The 23,157-nt window shown below is 33.8% G+C and overlaps 2 protein-coding genes and 1 long non-coding RNA gene across 6 annotated transcripts; 2 read left to right on the top strand and 1 right to left on the bottom strand.

Annotated features, from left to right (window-relative positions):
- Window positions 1-1,553: 1,553 nt before the first annotated feature.
- LOC140986971 (uncharacterized) lies at window positions 1,554-3,585 on the top strand. Of its 2 annotated transcripts, none has more exons than XM_073455393.1 (2): window positions 1,554-1,800; window positions 2,813-3,585. In XM_073455393.1, exons 1-2 carry the CDS (start codon window positions 1,797-1,799, stop codon window positions 3,367-3,369), a joined length of 561 nt encoding a protein of 186 aa, XP_073311494.1. In that variant the 5' UTR covers window positions 1,554-1,796; the 3' UTR covers window positions 3,370-3,585. The 2 variants fall into 2 exon arrangements, with proteins under 2 accessions (XP_073311494.1, XP_073311495.1); XM_073455394.1 differs by lacking the exon at window positions 1,554-1,800 and adding an exon at window positions 1,837-2,715.
- A 338-nt stretch (window positions 3,586-3,923) lies between these two features.
- LOC140986972 (uncharacterized) lies at window positions 3,924-6,272 on the bottom strand. Of its 3 annotated transcripts, none has more exons than XR_012177011.1 (3): window positions 5,717-6,272; window positions 4,853-5,170; window positions 3,924-4,770 (listed from the first exon to the last, which is right to left on the bottom strand). It is a non-coding gene; the product is annotated as an uncharacterized lncRNA (long non-coding RNA). The 3 variants fall into 3 exon arrangements; XR_012177010.1 differs by having other exon boundaries at window positions 3,926-4,770; window positions 4,956-5,170; XR_012177012.1 differs by having other exon boundaries at window positions 3,926-4,770; window positions 4,956-5,170; window positions 6,046-6,272.
- A 2,662-nt stretch (window positions 6,273-8,934) lies between these two features.
- On the top strand, window positions 8,935-10,947 carry LOC140986791 (protein transport protein SEC13 homolog B-like). Its single transcript, XM_073455148.1, has 2 exons — window positions 8,935-9,107; window positions 9,789-10,947. Exon 2 carries the CDS (start codon window positions 9,853-9,855, stop codon window positions 10,756-10,758), a length of 906 nt encoding a protein of 301 aa, XP_073311249.1. The 5' UTR covers window positions 8,935-9,107; window positions 9,789-9,852; the 3' UTR covers window positions 10,759-10,947.
- The last annotated feature ends 12,210 nt before the right edge of the window (window positions 10,948-23,157 follow it).

The following is a 23,157-nucleotide window of genomic DNA, read 5'->3' as shown; positions in this document are numbered from 1 at the left end:
AATTTCGCGGTTGACCCGAAACCCGACCCACCCGACCCGATTGACACCCCTAGATTTAAATATACCAAATGTCCACTAATAGCATTATTCAAATAATCATGACGAAGATTAAAAAACTCTTTACCATCTTCGGGATATATATATGTTATTATTATTATTATTCAAGTTAATGAAAAATATCATGTACAAGAATTTTGAGTTATAATCAAAATTAATGCATAGATTAATTAAAATTAAAGAAAATAATTAAACATCAAATGTTATATAATAATTAATAAAAAAATTAAATTTTACTAAATCAAAAATTATTATTTTCAATTTATAGGTTAGTAAAATATTATAAATTTTTTTGTTATGTAGTGTAATAATTTTTTACATTTTTTAATAAATATAATTTTAAATTTTATGAAATTTTGTGATCTGAACTCCAAAAATAAAATTAACGATGTTAATAATTTTGATTTAAAATTGTTAGTAATAAAAAAAATATGTTTTTAAAAAGTACAAATAAAAGGAAAAATATATGGATGGGAAAAAAAAATGAAAATTTTAGTGTTTTTATGGAGTATGTAAGTTTGGGAGATTTCCAAATTAAATGTACATCCAAATCTTTAGATTGAATCAAAGACATTTTTTAACATTTTATTGTGGTATCGTAAGCTTTAATTCTTGTACTTAATAGAATTTTATGGATTTATTAAAAGTCTATTGATATTTTGAATATCTATAAACTTTTGTAAAATTTTTAAAAGTTAAAGTTTGAATATCACACAATTTTTTAAAATTCTACAAAAGTTTATTAAACTTTTATAGATTATATAAAAGTCAAGATTGAATACTTATAGACTTTAAAACTCCATTAAAATTATTAAAAGTCTATAACTAATATACCCTCTTTAGGTTAAAATAAATTTCTAATCATCTGAATCTTTTTTTTTCGAAATACAAACAGATGAATCACTCAAATATCTCATTGATCGAAAGAATATGATTCATATCATAAATTACTCCATTTGACTCCAACAAAATTATNCTTTAAATACTAAAATACTAAAATTCATATGAGACGGTTTTACGAGTAAATTTTGTGAGACGAATATTTTATTTGGGTCACCTATAAAAATTTTTTTTATTGTTAATACGAACAAAAGTGACCTGTCTTCTTACGAATAAAAATCCGTGAGACCGTCTCACAAGAGACCTACTCTACTAAAATACTCATTTTGTAGTTAGTATAATATTTTAAAGATTATTTAGTGAACTCATGATCTATATAAAACAATTTATAACATATATTTGAAGTCCTAAAAATAATTTGGAATGCTGAGTGAAAAGGTTTTAAAAATATCTCATAATGTTTAAAAAAACCTGGGAAAATCTTATAAGAACTTAAACAATAGTAATACTTGTTTCCAATTTAACTTTTAAATTAATAGTTTTTATTTTTACATTAATTTCAAATGAAAAATATAAAATCATTTTTGTTGACAAATATCAAATGATTTAACTCATTATTAAACAATAAATTTATTGTGCAGTTTATTTTTTAAAAACCAAATTTATGTGAAGAACAACTCGATTCTTGATTTCTTCACTCCCTTCTTTGCCTATCGGATTAGGAAATTCACCCCTAGTTGGTTTTTTCAATGTCAACTCCGCGATAATTCCTCAACCCTTTTCCCTCTACATTGATACTAACTTTTCTTTTGGTGTTCCCCATTTGGCGACTGTTCGCTTCTCAACTTCCTAAATTTGCTTTTCACGCAGATCTGGTGTTTCAGTTTTCTAGAATTTTAATGGGTATGTGCCAATTTTGCTTTTATAAATACCCTTTCAAGCATTGATGTTCATAGTTTGGACAATTTTTTCGTTTGAAGCTAGGTGGGATTTTTGTAATTTGGTTATTGACTTCGTTTCTTGGCCTGTAATCTATAGCTCTTAGTTACAATTTATGGGTTGCCGTTATGTTTGACTATTTCTGCCCTTTCCCACCGCACGTCCTGATTTTGCGTAAAATTTTGTGAATTTTCTGTATTCACCGCGTGTTCTTTAATTTTTTATTTAGAGAAAATGCCGCAAGAATAAGCTTTAATTGCAATTTGTTTTCTGATACTTCTGAAGTTATTGGGAAACCCATTTTAACTAAGCTTTAAATTCAGTTCGCATTGAGTTAAGTATTTTGGGGAAAAATTGTTGCTTGAGGTTTGTAGGACTTCTTTTATTTGTTCGCAGTCCGGAACTACTGGTCTTGCAATCTTTAGATCTTCTTTACTTTTTTGGGTCATGTTTGAATTAATTACTTTTGGCATAATTCCGTGATGCACTTTGTTCACTTTGTCACCAATAGTCCCCAATTTCAATATGTACGTGCTGATTTTGCTTTCATCATGTCAAACTTAGTTATTCACGGTTTTAATTTGATATTCGTGTATTAAATTCTGTATTTTGGGAAAATTTTGGGCAAAGGTTAGATTTTCCTAATTTGTTTGTTGTCCAAATCTTTTAGACTTGTAATCTTTAGATGATATTCATAATTGTTTCTGTGTTATACTCTTTATCCTTGCATTTGTTGAATTCTATTTTCTTTTTTTTTTTCCTGTGTTGGCATCTATTTGCAATGCACTTATTGGCTCTTATTGTGTAACAGAGTTTTAATTCAGCTTCAGGTTTTAAATTCTGGATTTTGAGAGAATTTTACTGTTCAAGGATTGTGGGGTTTCTTTACTTTGTTTGTTGTCCAATTTTATTGGTCGTGTGATTTGTTGATGTTGATTTCCCATTATTTAATTCCGCGATCTTGAATTTTGTCTAGTGACAATGTCTCAAGGATACGCAATCGAGCTTTACTTCGACCCAGCCCTGGAAAACCAAGTCTTGAAGGCCTGGAATGTGCTTGCTCGACGCCAAATCAGCACACAGTTGATCGAGATTGAATCTAGACCTCATCTTACCTTGTTTGTTAGTCCTTTAATCGACTTACCTAAACTGGAGCATGTTATTAAAAATTTCGCTTCTAAACAAGAACCATTATTTCTATCCTTCTCCTCAATTGGAAGCCTCCCAAATCCCAATAATGTTCTGTTTCTTTGTCCGACCCCATCTATGCCTCTTCTTCAATTTCGTTCCCAGTTATGTGATGCCATGAAGAAAGAAGGGATCCAAATGGGGGAGAACGACTCTCCTGACGAATGGATTCCTTACTGTGCAGTTGCGGAAGAGGTGCCAAAGAATCGTATAGCAGAGGCATTCACAGTTTTGCGTGACTTGAAGTTGCCAGTCGGAGGCTATGCAACTGATATTTCATTGATCGAGTCCTCACCAGTTCGTGAGCTCTTCTCTTTCCCCCTTGGCAACACATTGGAGTGGTAAAATTAGAGGCACGTTCATGAGTTCATCTTGAGTTTTATTTTGTTCTTTTTCCCGATGATTTTCATATCTCCGTTCTTTTAAGAACTGATTTTAAAAGTCTTTCCTACAGTTCGAAGATATATAATTTTGGTCCATCAGCTGCTACCTTTGTCGATTACCTAACATAGCTTACATGTTAATAGAACTTTGAGGGTTAAAAATCCAAGTATTCCAGTATTTCTTTTCTTTCTTTTTTTGATAACAAGTATTCTAGTAGTTAAGATGTTGGATATGTAGGTTGTTAATGTTAATATATTTTCTTCTATATTTTTTGTCACAGCAGAAGGTCACAACAAAAACTTCTTTTTGTAGCTCTGGCTGGCTAATCATGGGTTAATACTTGAGTCTTGAATTTGTATAATTTTAAACGCATTGATGTAAAGTCACATAGCGCTGTCATCTCCTTGGCGATGATCTTGGTGGAAATCGTGCTTCATATTTTTCGATAATTGGTAATTTTGGTTTTGATCTTGAAAATCGTTAAAGTTTAATTGTAGTTCTTTATTTTAATTTTTTTGTTGGCAAATGCCATTGTGGATAGCCAACATTTGTCTGTGCCATAGAGAGCAAAGCTTATTCACATACTTGGCTCGAAGGATTCACATTGAAAAGAGAGGCAATAATCCTTGAGATAATGTAATTTTTACGTGATACGGTAATATTCAATACACTTTATTGAATCAATGACCGTTACCCGTATTTCCACGAATTTGATTTGAATTTAAGGTTCTATACCCCCAGCTCGATTTCACGGGCGGAAAGTGAGACTCATGGTCCAATCATTGTGTGTTGCCACTAAGAAGAAATCAGTGGCTATGTCATTCCATACTGGAATTTGACCTTTTTAACCATTTTATACCTTCGATTCAACTTCATGAACCTGAATGACAACTCACTGGCGGCGTCATCCATTAGTCACTTCCCCCATCATCTGTAGCCTCTGAAACTAACTTCAATCCACACTCAATCCGAATCGCTGACATGAGCTCAGGAGAGAGAAGTCCTCGGTCCTTCCTCAACATTCACTCTATAATTTTTCGAGTCTAATTTGGTGTTTTCACCATCTTGGATAGGTTCCTCTTCTGATCCTCAACGCTTATAAAGTATGACTTTGCTAGGTTCTTGTGACACAAGAACAGATCCTGTTGCTTGCTGAGAAATAGGATGAATATGAAAATCGTTCATTCTATGATGTCTAATCAAGAAGTGGAAATTTTTCCCACTTACAGACCTCTAAATTGTGAACCACCTCCTGTATTGATGTCCCTTCGGCTCTACGTTTGATACTAACTATGGCAAGAGAATGCTTCTTGAAATGTTGGTTGATTGTTTTAGCGATTCCAGACACGGTATTGCGTTTCCCTTGTAAATGATAAATCATAAATTAGCTCGAATTAAAGGTAACATAAAACTTAAAGGTAGATTACATGCATTGAACTCAAACCTGCTAGGTCTGGCATACAGAAGGCCATATGATGTTATGCCACATCATAGGCATTAAACAGCATAACATAAAACGTTTCAAATTGTGTAGAACATTAGACTACCTATGGCTAGCACAGGTCGGTTTTTCATTCTGAGGGACTGCTTTCTTAGAATAAGCCTCTCTGTTAGAAAGCTGTGTAGCCCTGTAAAATGCTGACTCATTTTGTGTAGCTTTCCCAACTGGGTATTCTAAATTAGCCGTTGAGTGGTCAATTTTAGAGCCAAAAAAGTGAGGCTGAACTGAAGTGGTGGCTGAAGTATTAACCTGATCCTGTGACTAAGAATACCAAGTAATGCATCAATTATTGTTGAGTAAAGTTTTCTATCAAAAGTGCAAACGCATGCACATAAAACACACCACCCAAACTTTTTCTTGAATTGACCTCCCAACGAAGTGAAAAATCAATTTGTCGCTCAGCAACATTCAAAGAATCTTGAGGATCTTTAGGCACAGATATAGGTTGAGGTTCTTCCTTTGGCATGTCACACGCATATTTGCCATCGTTGTCTGAATGTAAAATATCTCTTGTTAAGCCCAGTAGGCCAACACTCACAGAACCCTTTGAACTAGGCACAAAGTCCTCTTGTTCCGCAGAATTTGGATCGGTTTCTCAGTTTCCCTCATCTTCAACCTTGAAGGAAAACGAGAGTGAGACAGTTTAGCTTTGTGAAATGGTAAATCAAGTTTCATTAACACACTTGTGTCCCCCACAAACAAGTCTAACATATACTTTACAAACTATTTGATTAACAATAAAACAAATAGTTACAGTCTTATAAGCAGACACACAAGGCATTTTAATTTTAGATTCATAATCTTTACATTTGAGGAATGGCTAGGACAATAAGTCCATGAAATAGTAAAGCTTTGCCGAGTCTCAAGCAGAAGTGTAAGACTTATGGGCTTTTCATAGCGCACCTCAAATTAATATGAAGTTGCACGGTTGCACCCACAAAATTAAAGGAGAAACGTATGGTAGGTAACACCGATTCATGTTCCATATGCAGATTTAAGATAAAGTTTCACAAAGTAAAACCAAGTATAGAAGAACTAATTTGATGATTGCAAAATGACTTTTTCAGGTCAAATTTAAAAATTGTGAAGGGGTAATAATTATATGAGACCAATAATTAGCCCGAAAAAAATTTTACCACCTCGGCAAAATCTTCAAAATGAGACTGATCTTCACTGTTAAGATCTTTATCAAATGAGTTTTCTTTGTTTTCATTCACATAAATCTCACCAATCTCCAGCTCCTTGACCTGGATAATGACAACACAAGCTCAGCGTAGTTTAGATGATGAAATTTCCAACTCACAATAAACCAAAGATAGGAGGATCTGCTATCAAATGTGACTTACAAAGCCAAATTTTAAATCTTTGGTGACATGTCCACCTACATGCAAATTTTATCGGGAGTTGCTTTCCTTAGTTTTTAGGATGACATTAGACAAATTTAATATTGATATTTATACATAAGTTCATGTAATTCCCTCTCTACAAACCCATAACATCGTTTCATGCATATTCATATATAAATTTTTGTTGTTAATTACAATTTTGCCACCATATCCTTGAATTACAAATTTGTCCTTAAATTTAAATCAATTATTTTTCAAATTATTTACAAAATTGTCATCAAAATAAATTGAATATTTTTCAACTTATTTACCAAAATACCATCAAAACTATTTTATTCTCGGGGTCTCACACCATGTGTTCAACAATACACATAATTAGCAAACCTCCGCCGGGTCCACAAAATTTCACTGCAACTCGTCGGACTTCAAACGAAACCGCTCTTGGGTTCACAAACAACTGTTATGCTTAAAGTTTTAAACTTTCACATTAAGCGTGAAGATTCAAGAAAGCCCATCTCAACAAAACGAATAAATAATCAACCTCCAAATAAAAGAGCCACAAAATGCAGGTTTATACAATGCAAACAGAAATACTGGAGAGTGATGTAAACTTTAAGTTCATCGATCCTTATGTAAAAGATGCATTAAAAACCATTAATTATTTGATTGACTGAATTAATTCGAGTTAAACATTACAGAAAAGAGTGGAGAGCATAACATCTTCAAAAAAAAGAAGAAGATGCACATATATTCAGATTTTACCAGAGTGAGTGATGGAGGCGAGGCGCGTGAGAAAAATAAGAAAGTAATAAGATAAGAGAGTGATGGAGGCGCATGAGACTTATTCCAATTTTTATATAAAACTTAAAAATATAAAATTATGCGCTAATTTGGCGGGCCTCCGTCTTGGCCCACAACCCAAACGAGCTCAGCATTTCTGGCCCACCTCCAAACGGGCTGTTATTTTATCAATCCAACCCACTCAATTTTTATAGCGGGGCAGGCCGGCCCAATGGACCTGACCCAATTTGACAAGTTTAGTTCTTTCCATCACGTCAAATCAATAAGATTATGTCAGGTACGCTTATCGAGATAAGACATCACATGTTCTCGCACTCAAGTGCGGTACTATTACCGAGTCATTTCGGATACAGAGTCATCACATGGGAATTCGCCCCAGAGCTCGGGCCTCTGGTCGACGGGGTAAATGACGTCCCGAGCACTCACCTGTCCGGCTACTTATGAGCTCCTTCTGCAAACTTACCATGATCTGGGCTATCTATTTACTGTCCCGGGTCATCCATGACCCGGGCTCTTTCTAGAGTATCACCAATGAAGATGCATGTTCTCAACTCAAAAACTCCTCATCGGCCTGTGAATGGAAAGAGAAAAATTCACTTCGTTTTAGATTGAATGATCCACAATTCTTACTTTCTCCATAAAATACATACCCATTAGTAGGAAAGGTCACACCCTAAGCCCCATTCTCCTCAGCATAAACCTTTCTTCTTCATTTACACCCTCCTTAATCTGCTTCTGGTGGTTGAGAGATTTCTTCATCATCCAAACCTTCTAAAAGCCCTGGCTTTCTATTTTTGCTAGTGCCTACAGCAATAACATTAACATCAGGAATAATTGGGGAAAGATTTGAATGACTAGCGTTTTTCATCAAGGTCTACAACGTTCAATTTTTCAATTAAGAGACGATTTTTGGATATTTAATATTATTATTATTATTGAATATTACATTATTTTATATAAATCATAAATTAAAAATCACAAAATCACTTTTAGAATTCAAAATTTTTTATGATATTAAAAAAAATTATTGAAAGAACAATCAACCAAAAAATGAAAAATCTGAAAAAGAAAATTAGAAACAGTGATAGAGATAGATGAAAGGAAATAAGATGAAAAGAGAAGAGAGATGATGTGAGGTGAAGGAAAGAAAGAGCTTGTGTATGAGTTAGAAATTTTAAAATCCATCGAAATCTTTGAATGGAACCAAATACAATTTTTGACAATTTATAGTTGTACCGTATTATTTAATGTTTGTATGTTAATGAGTTACATATAATTGTTAAAAGTGAATTGAAAATTTGAATACATGTAAACTTTTACAGAGTTTTTAAAAGTTGATGTTGAAGATCAATTGATTTTTTAAAACTTTATGAAAATCTATTTTCAATATTACTAGACTTATATAGAATATACAAAAATCTTGATTAAATATATCTAGATTTTTAAAATCTATACGTTCACAGTGTTTTTGGACACCTAATACTTGATTGTATCTCGACACGCCAATCTTTTTCACATCATATATTACAACTATATATAAAGTAGAAAATACATTAAAAAAATATAGAACTTGGACACGATATTTTTTAAAAAACAGATATAATTGATTTTTAACAGTTAACTCAAATATCTTAAATAATATAAGAACTCAAATTGGTTATGACTATTCTTTCTAGTCAAACATAATAAAAAATAAAATATGAAAATTGTGTATTTTTTTATTAAATTTTTGGAAAAAATTTAAAAAAAAAAAAACATGATCAAAAGCTCAATTTTGTTAATGAATTAAATACAAGAAAAAATTAAAAAAACAAAAACATGATCAAAAGCTCAATTTTGTGAATGAATTAAATACAAAAGATTGTGTGGAGGAGATGAATTAGCAGACGGTGCTCAAGGAAAATAGAATAGTGAAGCAGCCAAACATTCCCTTATTATAATACACCCAAACTCTTTTGCTTCTTACAATCATTCAGCTGTGTGGCGTTTCTGTTCGTCTTTTTCTCACAATTAATCAGATCCATTTCGCTCTGAATCTCGCTTTCTCTCAGGTTCTTAAGCCGTTTCCCACAAAATATCTGTTTTTCTCTTGAATCCTTGTGTGCAAGATTGTTGTTTTTTAGTTTTGAAGATTTTCTTTTTAGATCTGGTCGAAAATCATAGATCCTTCAGTTTTATGTTTAAACATGGTTGCGTTCTACAATCTGTCATTAATACTCTGATCTAGGATGTTTTATTTTTAACTGAAATTTCGAGAATTTTCTTACAAGGGTTCGTGGGGTCAATTTGGTTAATTGGTTCTGAAAACCTTTTGTCATTAGGTTCGTGATCGTTGTGCATGTCTTTGCTTTGCTTACTCTTGGGATTGATTTGCTTATCTTTAGTATTGGGTAGTTGGAATGGAGAATGTATGGAAGGCTATAATTTACTGATTTTATAACCTAAATGATTGAGTAGGTTTTAATTTATTAGACCATTTGCGGAAGCAATTTGGCCCTGTTTTTTATCTACGGGTTCCCGTTTGAATCTTTTGCTGCTAAAAGTATATTATTTCTTCTGTAAGCGTTGCTTTCTTGTGAATGTTTTGATCTTTATATTCACCTTATAATGGAAGAAGATATGTCTGGCATTGACATTTATCGAGCGTGCCACCGTAAATGTTGTGATGTGAATTTAAGGGGTCTGGAGATTGTTTCTTAAATGAATGATTGCAGTTGACATAAATTTTACAGGAGTTAAGAAATAGGATCAGCAGTTCAAGGAACTTGATCGTTGGACCTAGAAAAACTGCAAACCATGCCTGCAACAAAGATAGAAACAGGCCACAATGATGTCGTTCACGATGTCTCAGTGGATTACTATGGGAAACGTGTGGCAACAGCATCATCTGATACCACTGTAAAAATAAACGGTGTTAGCAATAATTCGGCATCTCAGCATCTGGCTACTTTGAGTGGGCATCGAGGCCCTGTCTGGCAGGTTTCTTGGGCACACCCCAAGTTTGGTTCAATTCTTGCTTCTTGTTCTTATGATGGAAAAGTTATTGTCTGGAAGGAAGGTAATCAGAATGATTGGTCACAGTTCCATGTCTTCGAGCACAAATCATCAGTTAATTCTATCGAGTGGGCGCCTCATGAGCTTGGACTTTGCTTGGCATGTGGTTCTTCTGATGGTAACATCTCAGTATACACAGCTCAATCAGATGGTGGCTGGGAAACCACAAAAATTGACCAAGCACACCCCGTTGGCGTGACATCTGTTTCTTGGGCCCCTTCGATGGCTCCTGGCGCATTAGTTGGATCGGGGATGCTGGATCCTGTTCAGAAGCTGGCTTCCGGTGGTTGCGACAACACCGTGAAGGTCTGGAGGTTGTACAACGGAAACTGGAAAATGGACTGTTTCCCAGCTCTTCAAAAGCACTCGGATTGGGTGAGAGACGTTGCTTGGGCACCAAACTTAGGGCTTCCAAAGTCCACGATTGCGAGTGCCTCTCAGGATGGTACGGTTGTTATATGGACTGTAGCGAAGGAAGGCGATCAATGGCAAGGTAAAGTTTTGAAGGATTTCAAGATGCCTGTTTGGAGAGTGTCCTGGTCCCTGACCGGAAACTTGTTGGCTGTGGCAGCTGGGGACAACAACATCACACTGTGGAATGAAGCAGTTGCTGGGGAGTGGCAAGAGGTCACCGCAGTTGATCGTTAGATTTCATTTTTATCTGGTTACTGCTGGAAGGAAAATGAACGGATGGATTTATTTTGTTCGTTTGTTTATCTTCACTTTTTGGTATTTTTACCCAAGTTTTTTGTGCTTTAAATTTGTTGTAGCTTATTCATTGTTTGTATTAAATGATCATGGATTTGAGGGTAAAAATAAATGTGGTATTCTTGTGAATGAACTCCTTTTAGTTTAGCAGTTCAGCTTGATTGATTGGATAAATCAAACATAATATGTTTTTCCGAATTCTAATCCTTTAACGTCTTCCAAGTTCCAACAATGCATTATAACTCTCTTAAAATACCCTCCCATAATTATTTATACCCGAAAAATGAATTTCTTTTTATTGGGTGGAAACCCCATTAAATTTTTATTTAGTTTTTATTTTAAAATTGATAACTGAATTTGGTATGATTTGGTGACATCAAAATAAATTTACATATTTAACTATACATGTTGAAAAACCTAAATTTAATCTCTTTTTTTTTTTTCTAGTTTATAAATTGCAGATATCATGTGCCCTTGTGTAACTTTTTGACATTAATGTGGTAAACGTGCCTTGTCAATTTGTCAGCTTTATTTCCTCCGCTGAAGAATGAAATGAAACTCTAATCAAGTTCTCGGTTAAGTCGACGCTGGTGTTTGGACATTGCCCTAACTCAGTTAATTCGATTGGAGTAAATTTTAAAAACCAGATAATGAGAGTTAATTTGTGTGAGGCAAAATCAACTGGTGGTATGTTTAATGTAGTTCAAGATTATGTAGTTTTGGGCATGGATGTTAAGTACGTTATGTCAAAGCTTTAATTTATTATGCTTCGACTTTGTCTGGTAGTTTTAACAATCCTTAGCTGTAAAATTGGGACTCTAAAGAGAAATCCTGACAGAAGATAAACATGTCGAGAGGCTGTTTTGGAAAAATATCAGATTTACTCATACTAGCATAATTTGCTTATATTGAAGTTATGGAATTTGTATGCATTATTCTATCTTTACTTCACCGCGATGATACAAATAGTTTGTCATACCAATCTCGGCCGATGGTTAGGGTTGTTTGAAAGAAAAGAATAATCGTATGAGTTTCAGGAAAAAGATGCAAAAAAACAAGTAACTATTTGTGGTTGATCTGTTACTAGTTTTTTTGTGTGTTACGAATCGATTTTGGTAAATTGTGACAAACATTGCACATATCATTCTACTCGATCATTATTCTTCATACTTGTGTCTGATTGAATGATTTGGCATTAGAGTCGGCATGTTATATTCTTCATTGCTATTTTGCCTTGACTAGTAGCAAGCAGATGCTGGAACTGGAAGAGAAGTGTGCTTCTCTTGGTGATTAGCTGCAGAGGAGGTTTTTTTTGTACATGTTTTCATAAAGATAATTCAGAGAAAATGAATGAAATTCTTTAGATGAGTGCTGAAAGCTAGCATCTGTAAGTGGTTTCATTTGGTAGATGTGCATTGCTAGAAGTTCTAAACACCAAATTGCCTCACCCCTTTTACCATTCCATAGAATCCTGTCACACCTGCAGATGTGCATTGTTAGAAGTTCTAAACACCAAATTGCACAATCGTATCAAGCTATTCTCAGAACATCATGTCTTCATAAGAAACTTTAAGTTGAAACCCCGCTAAGTCACAATGAAGCAATCAATATCCACATTCAAATTTTTTTAAAGTTTTGTAAAAGATGCCAAATAAATGTACCATGCCGGAGTTCTTTGCTTCTGTCCGGCTCTAAATGGAATTCCGCCAGAATACTTATTACACTTAGAGGATGCAAATTCTATATCTCCTTCTTCCCATCCCTGGAATACACCTCCATTTTCTTATTCCCTCCGCAAATGATCAAACTTCTGCAGCTCCCTCAAATTTGCTTGTTGTATTAACTCCTTTGCTAAGTTATCTTCTAGGTATAGTCTGTAGTTGAGATCTTTGAACCAGAATATCTGGCTGTTCTAGAACATGACACATTTTATCAATTGCAACGAATGGCAATCATCCTATTAAGTTACTTTATACGTCCACAATTAGATAACATATGCCAAAGTTATCTATTTCCTCTTAAACATGATTGCAAAGCAAATCTAATAAAACTTTTGTTTGGATTTCAACTTACTCGTCCACTAGGATGATGGTAAGTGGATGAAGGTTATCTCCGTCGCCATGGATCCTTGGTCCTCCTAAAAATCTCCTACACTCGGTGGTTCCTTCGTCCTTCATCACCTTTCTTTTCACCAGAAGCCAAGTGTGCAGCTATGAAGCAAAATCTAGTTCCAACTTCGACCAATAGACAAACTAACTGAGACTGATCCCTTTGTTTCTCAAATACCCCATGATACCACAAGCCACAGAGCAAACTTTCACACTCGATACTTTGTATCTCTTTTATATTTTCAATATAAATCTTCTTGCTTGCTATTAAGCAAATAGATCCTTTTGCACTCTTTTATATTGAACTATCAAATATCAAAATTAAAGGTCTTTTTGATATTTCGATAAAAATCTTTCCCTCAAATATCGAAATGAAACAGACAATTTTGCCAGTTAAAATAAATGATCACAAAATTTATTTACGAAAATGGATTTTCATTGTCTAAATTTTTAAGTAATAGATAGATATAAACTTATAGGATATATTTTTTAAGTAATAATTTGACCACTACAGATTACTGCTACTGGTTGGAGTCATCAAAATGAGTTAAGCTCATTGGATTATTATTATAATTCATCTTGCAAAATAGACGGGTTGAGTTGAAAATTTCGTGACCCATCAAATAGTGAGTTGTGACGAATATCGACTCGCCTAATATAAGTAATAACATGTTGAACCTGTGGATTCTCGTCCTGCCAAATGAATGGGTTGGGTTATCAACTTTCCAACCCGCTCGTTGCTGACCAACTACCTGCAAACCCGTTTTGAAGATTCTACTATTGATATTAGCACATTGTACCTGAGAAATGGATGTGCATTGACTTTTTTTTTCTTTTTTCTTTTTGAAAATGACATTCAGTTTATTATGCAGCGGTGAGAGTGTAAATATGGTTTAAGAAATTGTATGGTTGACAAGCCTCAATATTAATTTGGTTTGTTGACCGAATAATTGCATATCTTTTGGCCTTTGTTCACCCCTACGCCAAACTCTTCCATGAGTCAATCCGAAAACTAGACCATAAAATTACCTAGGAGTGAGAAAAAATACCGAATTTTAGTTATATCGAGATTATCGTATCGAAAAAATGCCGAATTTATCGAATTTTTGGTATACCGAAGATTTCGGTACGGTATGGTAACAATACCGAATTTTTCGGTATGGTAACGATATGCAATTTGAAAATTTCGGTATATACCGAAATAACGAAAAAATATACACAAATTTTAAATTATATAATATTTTAAAACAATAAATTTATAAAAATTTTAAAATGTAAGGTTTTTTTGGTTATAAAACGGTATATATCGATACCGTACTGAAATCTCAGTATACCTTACAATTTCGATATAATCGATATGCTAGTTATATTGTACCGAAATTTTCGGTACAGTATCGATATGAATTTTCTTATACCGTAATTTTCGTTACGGCATACGATATAAGATTTTCGGTACGGTACGATATACCACCCCTAAAATTACATATACTGAGCACCAAATGGTCAAATTTATATTAACCAAAGTTTCTCACACAGGCGTTTCATCAAATAATTACATTTCAATTATTCATTAGAAAATATATATTGAGAAAAAAATTTAAAACCAATATTTTGATACATTTTTAAAAAACTAAACTTGTCCAAACACATCTTTTTCACTTATAAAACACTAAAATATTTTTAAAGTACTTGTTCGAACGAGTAGGTCTCTTATGAGACGGTCTCACGAATTTGTATTTGTGAGACTGGTCAACCCTATCGATATTCACAATAAAAAGTAATGCTCTTAGCATAAAAAGTAATATTTTTTAATGGATGACCCAAATAAGAGATCCGTCTCACAAAATACGACCCGTGAGACCGTCTCACACAAGTTTTTATATGTCCGAACGAAGTCTGAATGTTTAAAACTGATTAATCTTGTCATGGTGATACTTCCGACTTGGTAAACTTTCTATCCTCTATCTGTTGATACTTGACAGAGCAATATTTCATTCGTTTAATATCAATATTTTATGGTTGTGTTTACTTGGGTGAATTAAATGGGATAAAGCTATTAATTCCAAATCATTTAATTTTTACTTACAAAAATGAAAATTTTCTTAAACTCAAAGGCTAGTTAATAATTATATTTGGACATGATTTTTAGTATTTAGTTATACTAAGGATAAAAAAAATCTTTGGTTATACATTTCCTTCGTAATCTTTGCTCTGTATGAATTAAAAGAAATAAAATAGAAAACTTGTGATTTTTCGTTTAATCAAGATTACAAAAATAATCAAATTAAATATATTATTATTATCCATAAACACTCTCTATCATATCTGATACCCCATAAAGATCTGGGTCATGAATGACTCGAGAAGATAGTTGGCTAGCCCAGATCAAAGCCAGATATGCCGGGTACTTTCTTAATTAACCAGACACTACTTCTCTTCCCGGGCAGTCAAGATTCAGGGCCCTCATACAAGCACCCGGGTATCTTACCACCCGAGCTACCTCGAGAATTGCACCACACTTGAGTGTGATTGATACGGGCTGTCTAATCTGTCAGAGCAACATGAATGTGGAGTGTCCTAGAAGTCATCAGAGGTAGGGTGGCTTGACAGAAAGTCAACATCAAAGGCTATAAGTGATAGGTATGCACACAAATCGAGATAATCCTAGATTTTCCTTCCTATAAAAAGCAGGTATTAATGTCAATTATGGATTCTGTAATTCTTTACTCTCGAGCATACATATATTATCACATATTTTGCTTGTGTTCTTCTTCTAAAAACCTGCTGACTTTAGCATCGGAGTGGTTACGCCGGACACCCCTCCGGTGCCCATTCACGAGTTCTTTTCTTGTTTGCATGTGATATTGAAGTCGTTATCTTCACTCAAATTCCCTAAACATTAAAATATTCTCTATATCCGATGGATTGCCCACACTAGTTGTACCCGATTCACACGGATATCATCAATATCTAATTATTTTAATAATCACATTATAAATCATCCCTACACAATCATATCTCTGTAAATATACGCAGCCTTTGATTGATATTTGTATTATTGAACTTTCCAGATATTTTCCAACAAACTATCCTAATGGTGAAAAAAGCATTTTATATCCATATTTGCACGTATTAATTTCACGACATAAAAAAATCCAATATGTTTATGTTCTCAATCACATGTTCCTTGAGTTCCTAGCAATGTTTTCATAGTGAGACATGTGATCGAACCGGTTTATTTCATAAAAATGGTTCAATCGGTCAAACTATTCAATTGAACAATCCAACTGAAACTGTTATATTATATAAAAAAAAGTATTTTAAATTTTAAATATCTTAAATTTTTATATAAATAAATAAAAATATTTTTCAAAGCTGAAAATCTAAGCAACGTATATATAATCAAATCTATTTTTTTTAAGACAAAAAATAAAGTAAAATTAAATAAGCTTTAATACTACTAAAATTATATTTTTAACAAAGTTAAAATCCAAATAATCATATGAATTCTTGACGTGTTGTGATATATGAATTTAATCACATGATTTATAGATTTATTTTATTAAATCTCCGAGTCTTACCAAAAAGTTATATGTAAAAATAGTTAGTACGATTAACCATCTTAAATATTTTTTTTTAAATTATTTTTCATCTTAAATATATGTTTAGCTATCATTGTCTTGAATTCAGTTACGAGCTAGTCATCGTATATTAAAAATAATATTTTTTTATAGTTCAGATCGGATAGATGATTTGTATCACAAAATTGACTCGTGAGACAATATCATAGTAGTTTTGTGTTCATAATAAACCTGCATAAAACAAAATTAAATTAAAATTAGAATAATGCTTAAATAATTCAAAACTAGTTAAACTCAGTTGATCATTCATGAGTTTCATAAAAATAAAAATAAAAAATAAAAAAAATAAAAAATTTATAAAACATGAGGATAATATGCACATACAAATTTGAATAAAGTCAAGTCAGTCCGTAAAATATTTAAATTCATTAATATTTAAATATATTATTATACAAGACCTTCGAAATATAAGTATATAAAAAGGGTAAATTGTAAATAAATCCCTAACACCCAACTCAAATTTATTCTAACTCCCTGCACCTAAAAACATTTGCTTAAACTCCCTAAAAGTTTAAAAAAGACAGAAATACCCCTTATTCCATATTTTATTTTAATTGATCCCGCGCTATCCGAAAATGGTATCAGAGCTGTAGGTTAATTTATTTCAAACACATTATTTATTATTATAAAGAAACGAAATGTTTGAGGAGGAGAATTTCGAAAATTATGAATCCGAACTTAGGTTTGAGAAAAATAATTTACAAGGATTATTCCAATATTTTGGAATATACACAAGAACATCTAACTATTGTTAGATATCCAGAGTAGAAAGGGAATCCTCAGCACCCTCAGGTAAACTTATGATTCAATCTAATAAGTTTATGGAAATAATACCAGATTCCTCTAAGCTCTCTTTAGATCTTAGAGAAATTCAGAAGACAGTACAAAATTATGGCAACATACTATACTTTGTACCGCAACGAGTAGAGAAAATCCTTGAAAACCAGGAAGAAATTCTTGGAATATTAAAGGATATTCAAATAAGAATTCAGAAACTAGAACAACAACCCGGTTCTAGTAAAAGGACTTCAGGAGGATGGTTACCACCATCATTTGGTACTGAACATTTGTTACATCAACAAGGGAAAGCCAGAGTGGTGTCAAAACCTTTGACTGAAGAAGAAAAGATGATCAATCTAATTAAGTCTGTCTCAGAAAAGAAATTAATCTGATGACAACTTTAGAAAGGATTGGTCTGGAGGATCTACAAGAGCTTGCAGAATCTTTCGCAAATCTCAAATTTGTAGATCTAAAGATGAACACAGCAGGAGGTGAAACACCTGCTATAACTTGGTCATCTTCTCAGGAACCACCAAGGGAAAGTGTGGGATCTCAAAATATACACATGAGAGAATCTCAAACTGATTTCCATACTTGTGGAGGATCACACCCTGCGGGAACAAGGACAAGGAGAAATCAAATTCCCTTGCACCAAACATTTTATGGGAAAATTGTTTTAGATCCTATACATCTTTACGGGGTTATGCTTAACCTTGATGTATTAGATTTCAAAAACAGAGAAGAACTTATAGACGATTGGACATCTGCTATGAGAATCGCAGCAGGAACACTTGATATCAATAGAGAAGGATTCATTAAACTCTTGGAAATGAGTCTTATTGGATCAGTGAAAATTGCTTGGGACATGACTTCGGTGGAAACCAAAGAGTCAGTCCTAGCCGGAGAATCTCTAAGCAAGATAGTCGGAAGAATGGCTACCCTGTTTAAAGCACAATTTATAGGGGTAGACTATTTTAATAGTCAAGATACAGAGAAGAGGAAAAAATATACTCAAGCTCTGTATAGTCTTGAATTACATGATATCTGTTTAGAAGATGAATATATTATGTTATTCACTAAATATAGATGAAATTCAGGAGTCGAAGAAGATATAGTCATGCAGCTTTTCTTCGCAAAAATGCCAAGTCCTTGGAGAGAAATGCTCATAAGGGAATATGTACTTGGAAATCCAGATACATTAGCACGAAGAGCCTCTATCCTTGAAGGAAAATTGGCGGAATGGTGCCATTTGGCAGCATTACAAAAGAATTACAAACGATTAAGGGGTATTAATAAACGAACTCCTTTGTGTTGTAAAGAAAACGATCTTCCAACAATTATTGGAAGTAAACCACAAAAGCATAAAAGGAAAAGTTTCAGGACTCATCCTTATGCTAGAAGTGGAAGAAGTTCTTGGAAACCAAGAACAGTTTGGTCTAGAAAAAAAGCCAGATCTTATAAATCTGGACAAAGAAACGGACCATCCAGAAGTAGGGCATCCTCCCATGCATCGAGTACATCTTGAAGCACAGGAAGAACACCTACAAAGAAAACTTTCCGAAGAGCTCATACACTAGCTAATGAAAGTTTTAAGGATTGTAATTGCTGAACATGTGGAGCAAGAGGTCATATCGCGACTAACTGTCCAGAAAATGAAAAAAGATGTATTAAACGCTTCGATCCACCGCCGGATATTGAAGAAGCGGTTTATTACAAAGATCTTATTCAGGTATACCGATTTGAGGACATTGCCTCAGATGAAAGTATATATGAAGAAGAAGAAGTTTTAAGTCAGGGAGAATCCGATGGAACTGAAACAGAATCTGACTAAAGACGAGGTGTTTCGACACGAAACACATGAGGATTTGTCTGGGTTCTTTAGCCAGACAACAATATCTCATAACATGGTCCAAAGGATCATGAAAGAAAATCCTAGTCTACAGAGATATCAAGGATTCTCTGCAGGACAAGTAGAAAAGTTCTTAGGAATTCTTGACCTGAGAAATAGAAAGCATAATCTGATCTATAAAGTTTCTAGAAGGGAAATGGCAATCCCAATGGAACTTACTGGAAATAGAATGGAGATGCAGTTAATTCTTTCTGAAGAAATTAAGAAGGAATTACAAAAACTCAAGATCGAAGTAGCAAGGTCTATGTCTTGGATTCATATTGGAGCAATCCAGATTATGATAAAAGCTACTTTCAAATAAGGTATAGATTCACCCATTGATATTGCTATATGCGATAAAAGAATGGGGAAACTTCAAGATTGAGTGCTGGGAACTATCTCAGGAAATCTCTGTGCAGGCAAGATTGTAGGAGTTATCTATCCAAGGATAGCCTACAACCTGGCAGATCGAGATTTCAGTCGATCCTTGACATTACATCAAAATTTCAAGGAAAAAAGGCTGATGAGGAAGGTAATAGACCATATTCTATTACTTATCAGATTTCATATGCTCTATCTAATACACATCATTCAGAATTGTTTATTAGAAACGAGTTCATTGAAATACCTGAGATATTTGGAAAAGTTGCTCAGGCAATTTATCCAGAACGAATTGAATTTCCTGTAATACAGGAAACAGATATCCAAAATACAAGACAAACTAATTTTACAAAGGAATCAGAGTCTTAGATTGGAATCAAGAAGACTATCTTTTCAAGGAGATAGAATTACAAGCTACAGATGGGGAAAAACCCCTGTCCAAGAAACCCAACAAGAGCTAAAAAGTTCTTCAACAATAGGAAAGTTTAGATGCACAGAAGGGTGGAAGGAGGTCGAAATAGTATTTGATATTACGAAACAAATGAATCAATTTCCTTGTAATACCATCTACTATTTAGAACAACCTATGATAGGAACTTACCAAGGAATGATCCAAGTTGGAGAATTGGAAGTTCATATCACAGGGATTCCAGAAAAAAAAACCAGATCAATTGGTTCTTGGACTAGAGTTTCTCGAGGAACATAAACCTTGGAAACGTCTAGAGTATGGAATGGAGTTTATGGCAGAAGTTAAGATGTGGAAAATCCAATGACCACAAGTCCATTCTCCATATACATTCCAGTTGGAATGGTATATGAACAATATAAGGCAGAATATTTTGCTGCTTATATTGATTCAGGGGCTGGAATCTGTACAGCAAAACGAGGAGTTTTTCCAAATAATTTGGAAGAAGAATTACCAAAGATTGCTGGAAGAGATTTTTCCAGAAGAATCTTAATCTTATGTAAAGGGATTAAGATGACTGAAATCATGATTGGCGGTGCTGGGCAAACACCTTGGTACAAGGTAAAGACACCACTAATTTATATTCATGATACAAAAGCGGATACTTTGTTAGGAAACAATTTCATACAAATGTTCAAATCCTATACTCAAGAAAATGAGACTAGAAGATTAGTATTTACAACTCCTTGTAACCACAAAATTATAGTCCAGAGACTAAGAGAGACATTTTACAGAAAAATGCCAATCCAGTTTCGCAGCAAGCGTGGTGATTCAGGACAACTTCTGAACCCAAAAATGAAAGATTCTAGAAGGTTTGGAGAAACAATGCTCCAGTTGAGAGCAGATAAAGAGCTCCAACCAGAAGAAATAGAATACCTTAAGATAACACTGCATAAAAATGAAGTAGAGTTTGAATCTAAGGTATCCTTAGAAGATGTCAAGAAAAAGATCAAAGAAAATTACAATGAAGATCCTTTGGCGTGGTTGGACAGAAATCAACTCAAAGTTTGCCTTAAAATTAAGGAAGGCAAAGAGTATGAATTTGTCCGTTGCAAGCCCATCTCAATGAATATAATTGATCAAAAGGATATGCAGATTATAATCAAGGAACATTTGGACCTTGGTTTAATCAAAGCAGGAATGTCACTATATAGCAGTCTAGGTTTTCTGGTAAGAAATCATGGTGAGATAAAACGAGAAAAACCCAGATTAGTTATTAATTATCAAGAAATTAATAAGATTCTGGAGTTTGATGGGTATTTTATACCTAGTAGAAAACATCTAATAAGTTGCATACGAAATACCAAGATATTCTCTAAGTTCGACTGTAAGTCTGGATTTTACCAGATTAGGATGCAAGAAGAAAGCAAGAAATTCACAGCTTTCTCTACACCACAAGGACATTATATTTGGGAGGTATTACCAATGGGATTGACTAATTCACCTCAGATATTTCAAAGAAAGATGGATAATCTTTTTAAAAATTATTTTAAGTTTATGTTTGTTTATATTGACGATGTTTTAATAGCGTCTAAAGATATGAATGAACATGTTAAACATTTGGAGATTTTCTCCAATGTTTGTAAAAAAGAAGGACTGGTTTTATCTGAAAAGAAAATAGTCATTGCTACAATAAAGATTGAATTCCTTGGAATTGAAATCGATGAGTCAGGAATTATTCTGCAAGAACACATAGTAGAAAAAGTGCAGAATTTTCCAGAAAGTCTCAAAGACAAGAAGCAACTTCAAATTTTCTTAGGAGTTGTTAATTTTGCTGGGATGTTTATAAAAAATCTAGCAAAACACAAGAAAGTGTTTAGTCCATTATTGAAAAAAGATGCTAGATTTATATGGACGGATGAACACACAAAGGGACTATGCCAATTAAAGGAGATTTGTAAGAATCTTCAAAAGATGGTTATTCCTCAAGATGAGGATAATCTGGTATTGTATACCGATGCCAGTGATCATTGGTGGGCAGCAGTCCTTACTAAGATCACGCCAGATGGAGAACAACCATGCAGGTATTGTAGTGGTTTATTCTTAGATGCAGAAGCCATCAGATGGCATATCAACGATAAGGAATTTTATGCAGTAAAAAGGGCTTTTGAGAAATGACCATTATTTTTACTTGCAAAGAAATTCAATTTAAAAGTTGATAACACAGGTGAAAGCTTTCTTAAAGAATAGAATTGAGTCTAAACCTGAGAAGGCCAGATTATTAAGATAGCAAGCATTATGTCAAAATTACATTTTTGATATTGTGATAATTAAATCTCATGAAAATATTCTTGCACATTTTTTAACAAGAGATGGACAATATTGACATTGATGCTATTATCAAGATGCAGAGGCATTTGAGGGAACACCTTGAAATGCTTCAAACCGAGTTTAACAAGTTAGCACTGAACGCAGAAATTGCGGGAAGGCTTCAACAAGCTGATAAGAGAATTGTCTCTGATCGAATCACAGGATGTTTACAAGCACATACTCAGTTATGGTCTGTAATGCAAATGCCTATCCTCCAAGGCATTGAGAAACCATTGGTTTCCCAAATGGAGAGTTTTCGAGTACAGGACTCTATACTTGGAGCATAGGATTTAAGTACCCCTAGCATAAATGTTAAGTCGGGATCATCTCCAGATGAGTCGGCTGAAACAAAAATTGAGACTCCAGATCCTTATCTCGAGTCATCAAGTCAACTCTTCACCTCGGTGATTGAAGAGGGAGAGATCAATCTTAGGCCTCGTACTGACAAAGGCAAAACTAAGGTTGGTACTAATGAAACTGCAATTTTTCCATTTCAGCTTTACCAACAGAATTGGGAGAAATTAAATACAAGAATTGGCATCAACACAGCCATGGTTCGAGTTGATGTTGCAGGAAAATATCATAGGGTATGGATGAAACAAAATTCATATCCAAAAGAGGTTAAAGCCTGGTATGAATTTGGGGCTCTTGCCTCAGTTTATACTACTTCGCACAGCTTCCCGGAGATATCAGCATTACCAAAATGGATACAGGAAGCGGTACATGAAACTTGGACAAACAATGATCATTTGTCCAGAGGAGATA

Source organism: Primulina huaijiensis, chromosome 10, assembly GCF_012295235.1.
Source record: "Primulina huaijiensis isolate GDHJ02 chromosome 10, ASM1229523v2, whole genome shotgun sequence".
In the NCBI taxonomy this organism is placed as follows: domain Eukaryota; kingdom Viridiplantae; phylum Streptophyta; class Magnoliopsida; order Lamiales; family Gesneriaceae; genus Primulina; species Primulina huaijiensis.
This window is presented reverse-complemented; position numbering and strand designations above follow the sequence as displayed.

Bases quoted from the DNA above. Each gene is read 5' to 3' on its own strand.
- LOC140986791 (XM_073455148.1), top strand. From the start codon at position 9,853: ATGCCTGCAACAAAGATAGAAACAGGCCACAATGATGTCGTTCACGAT.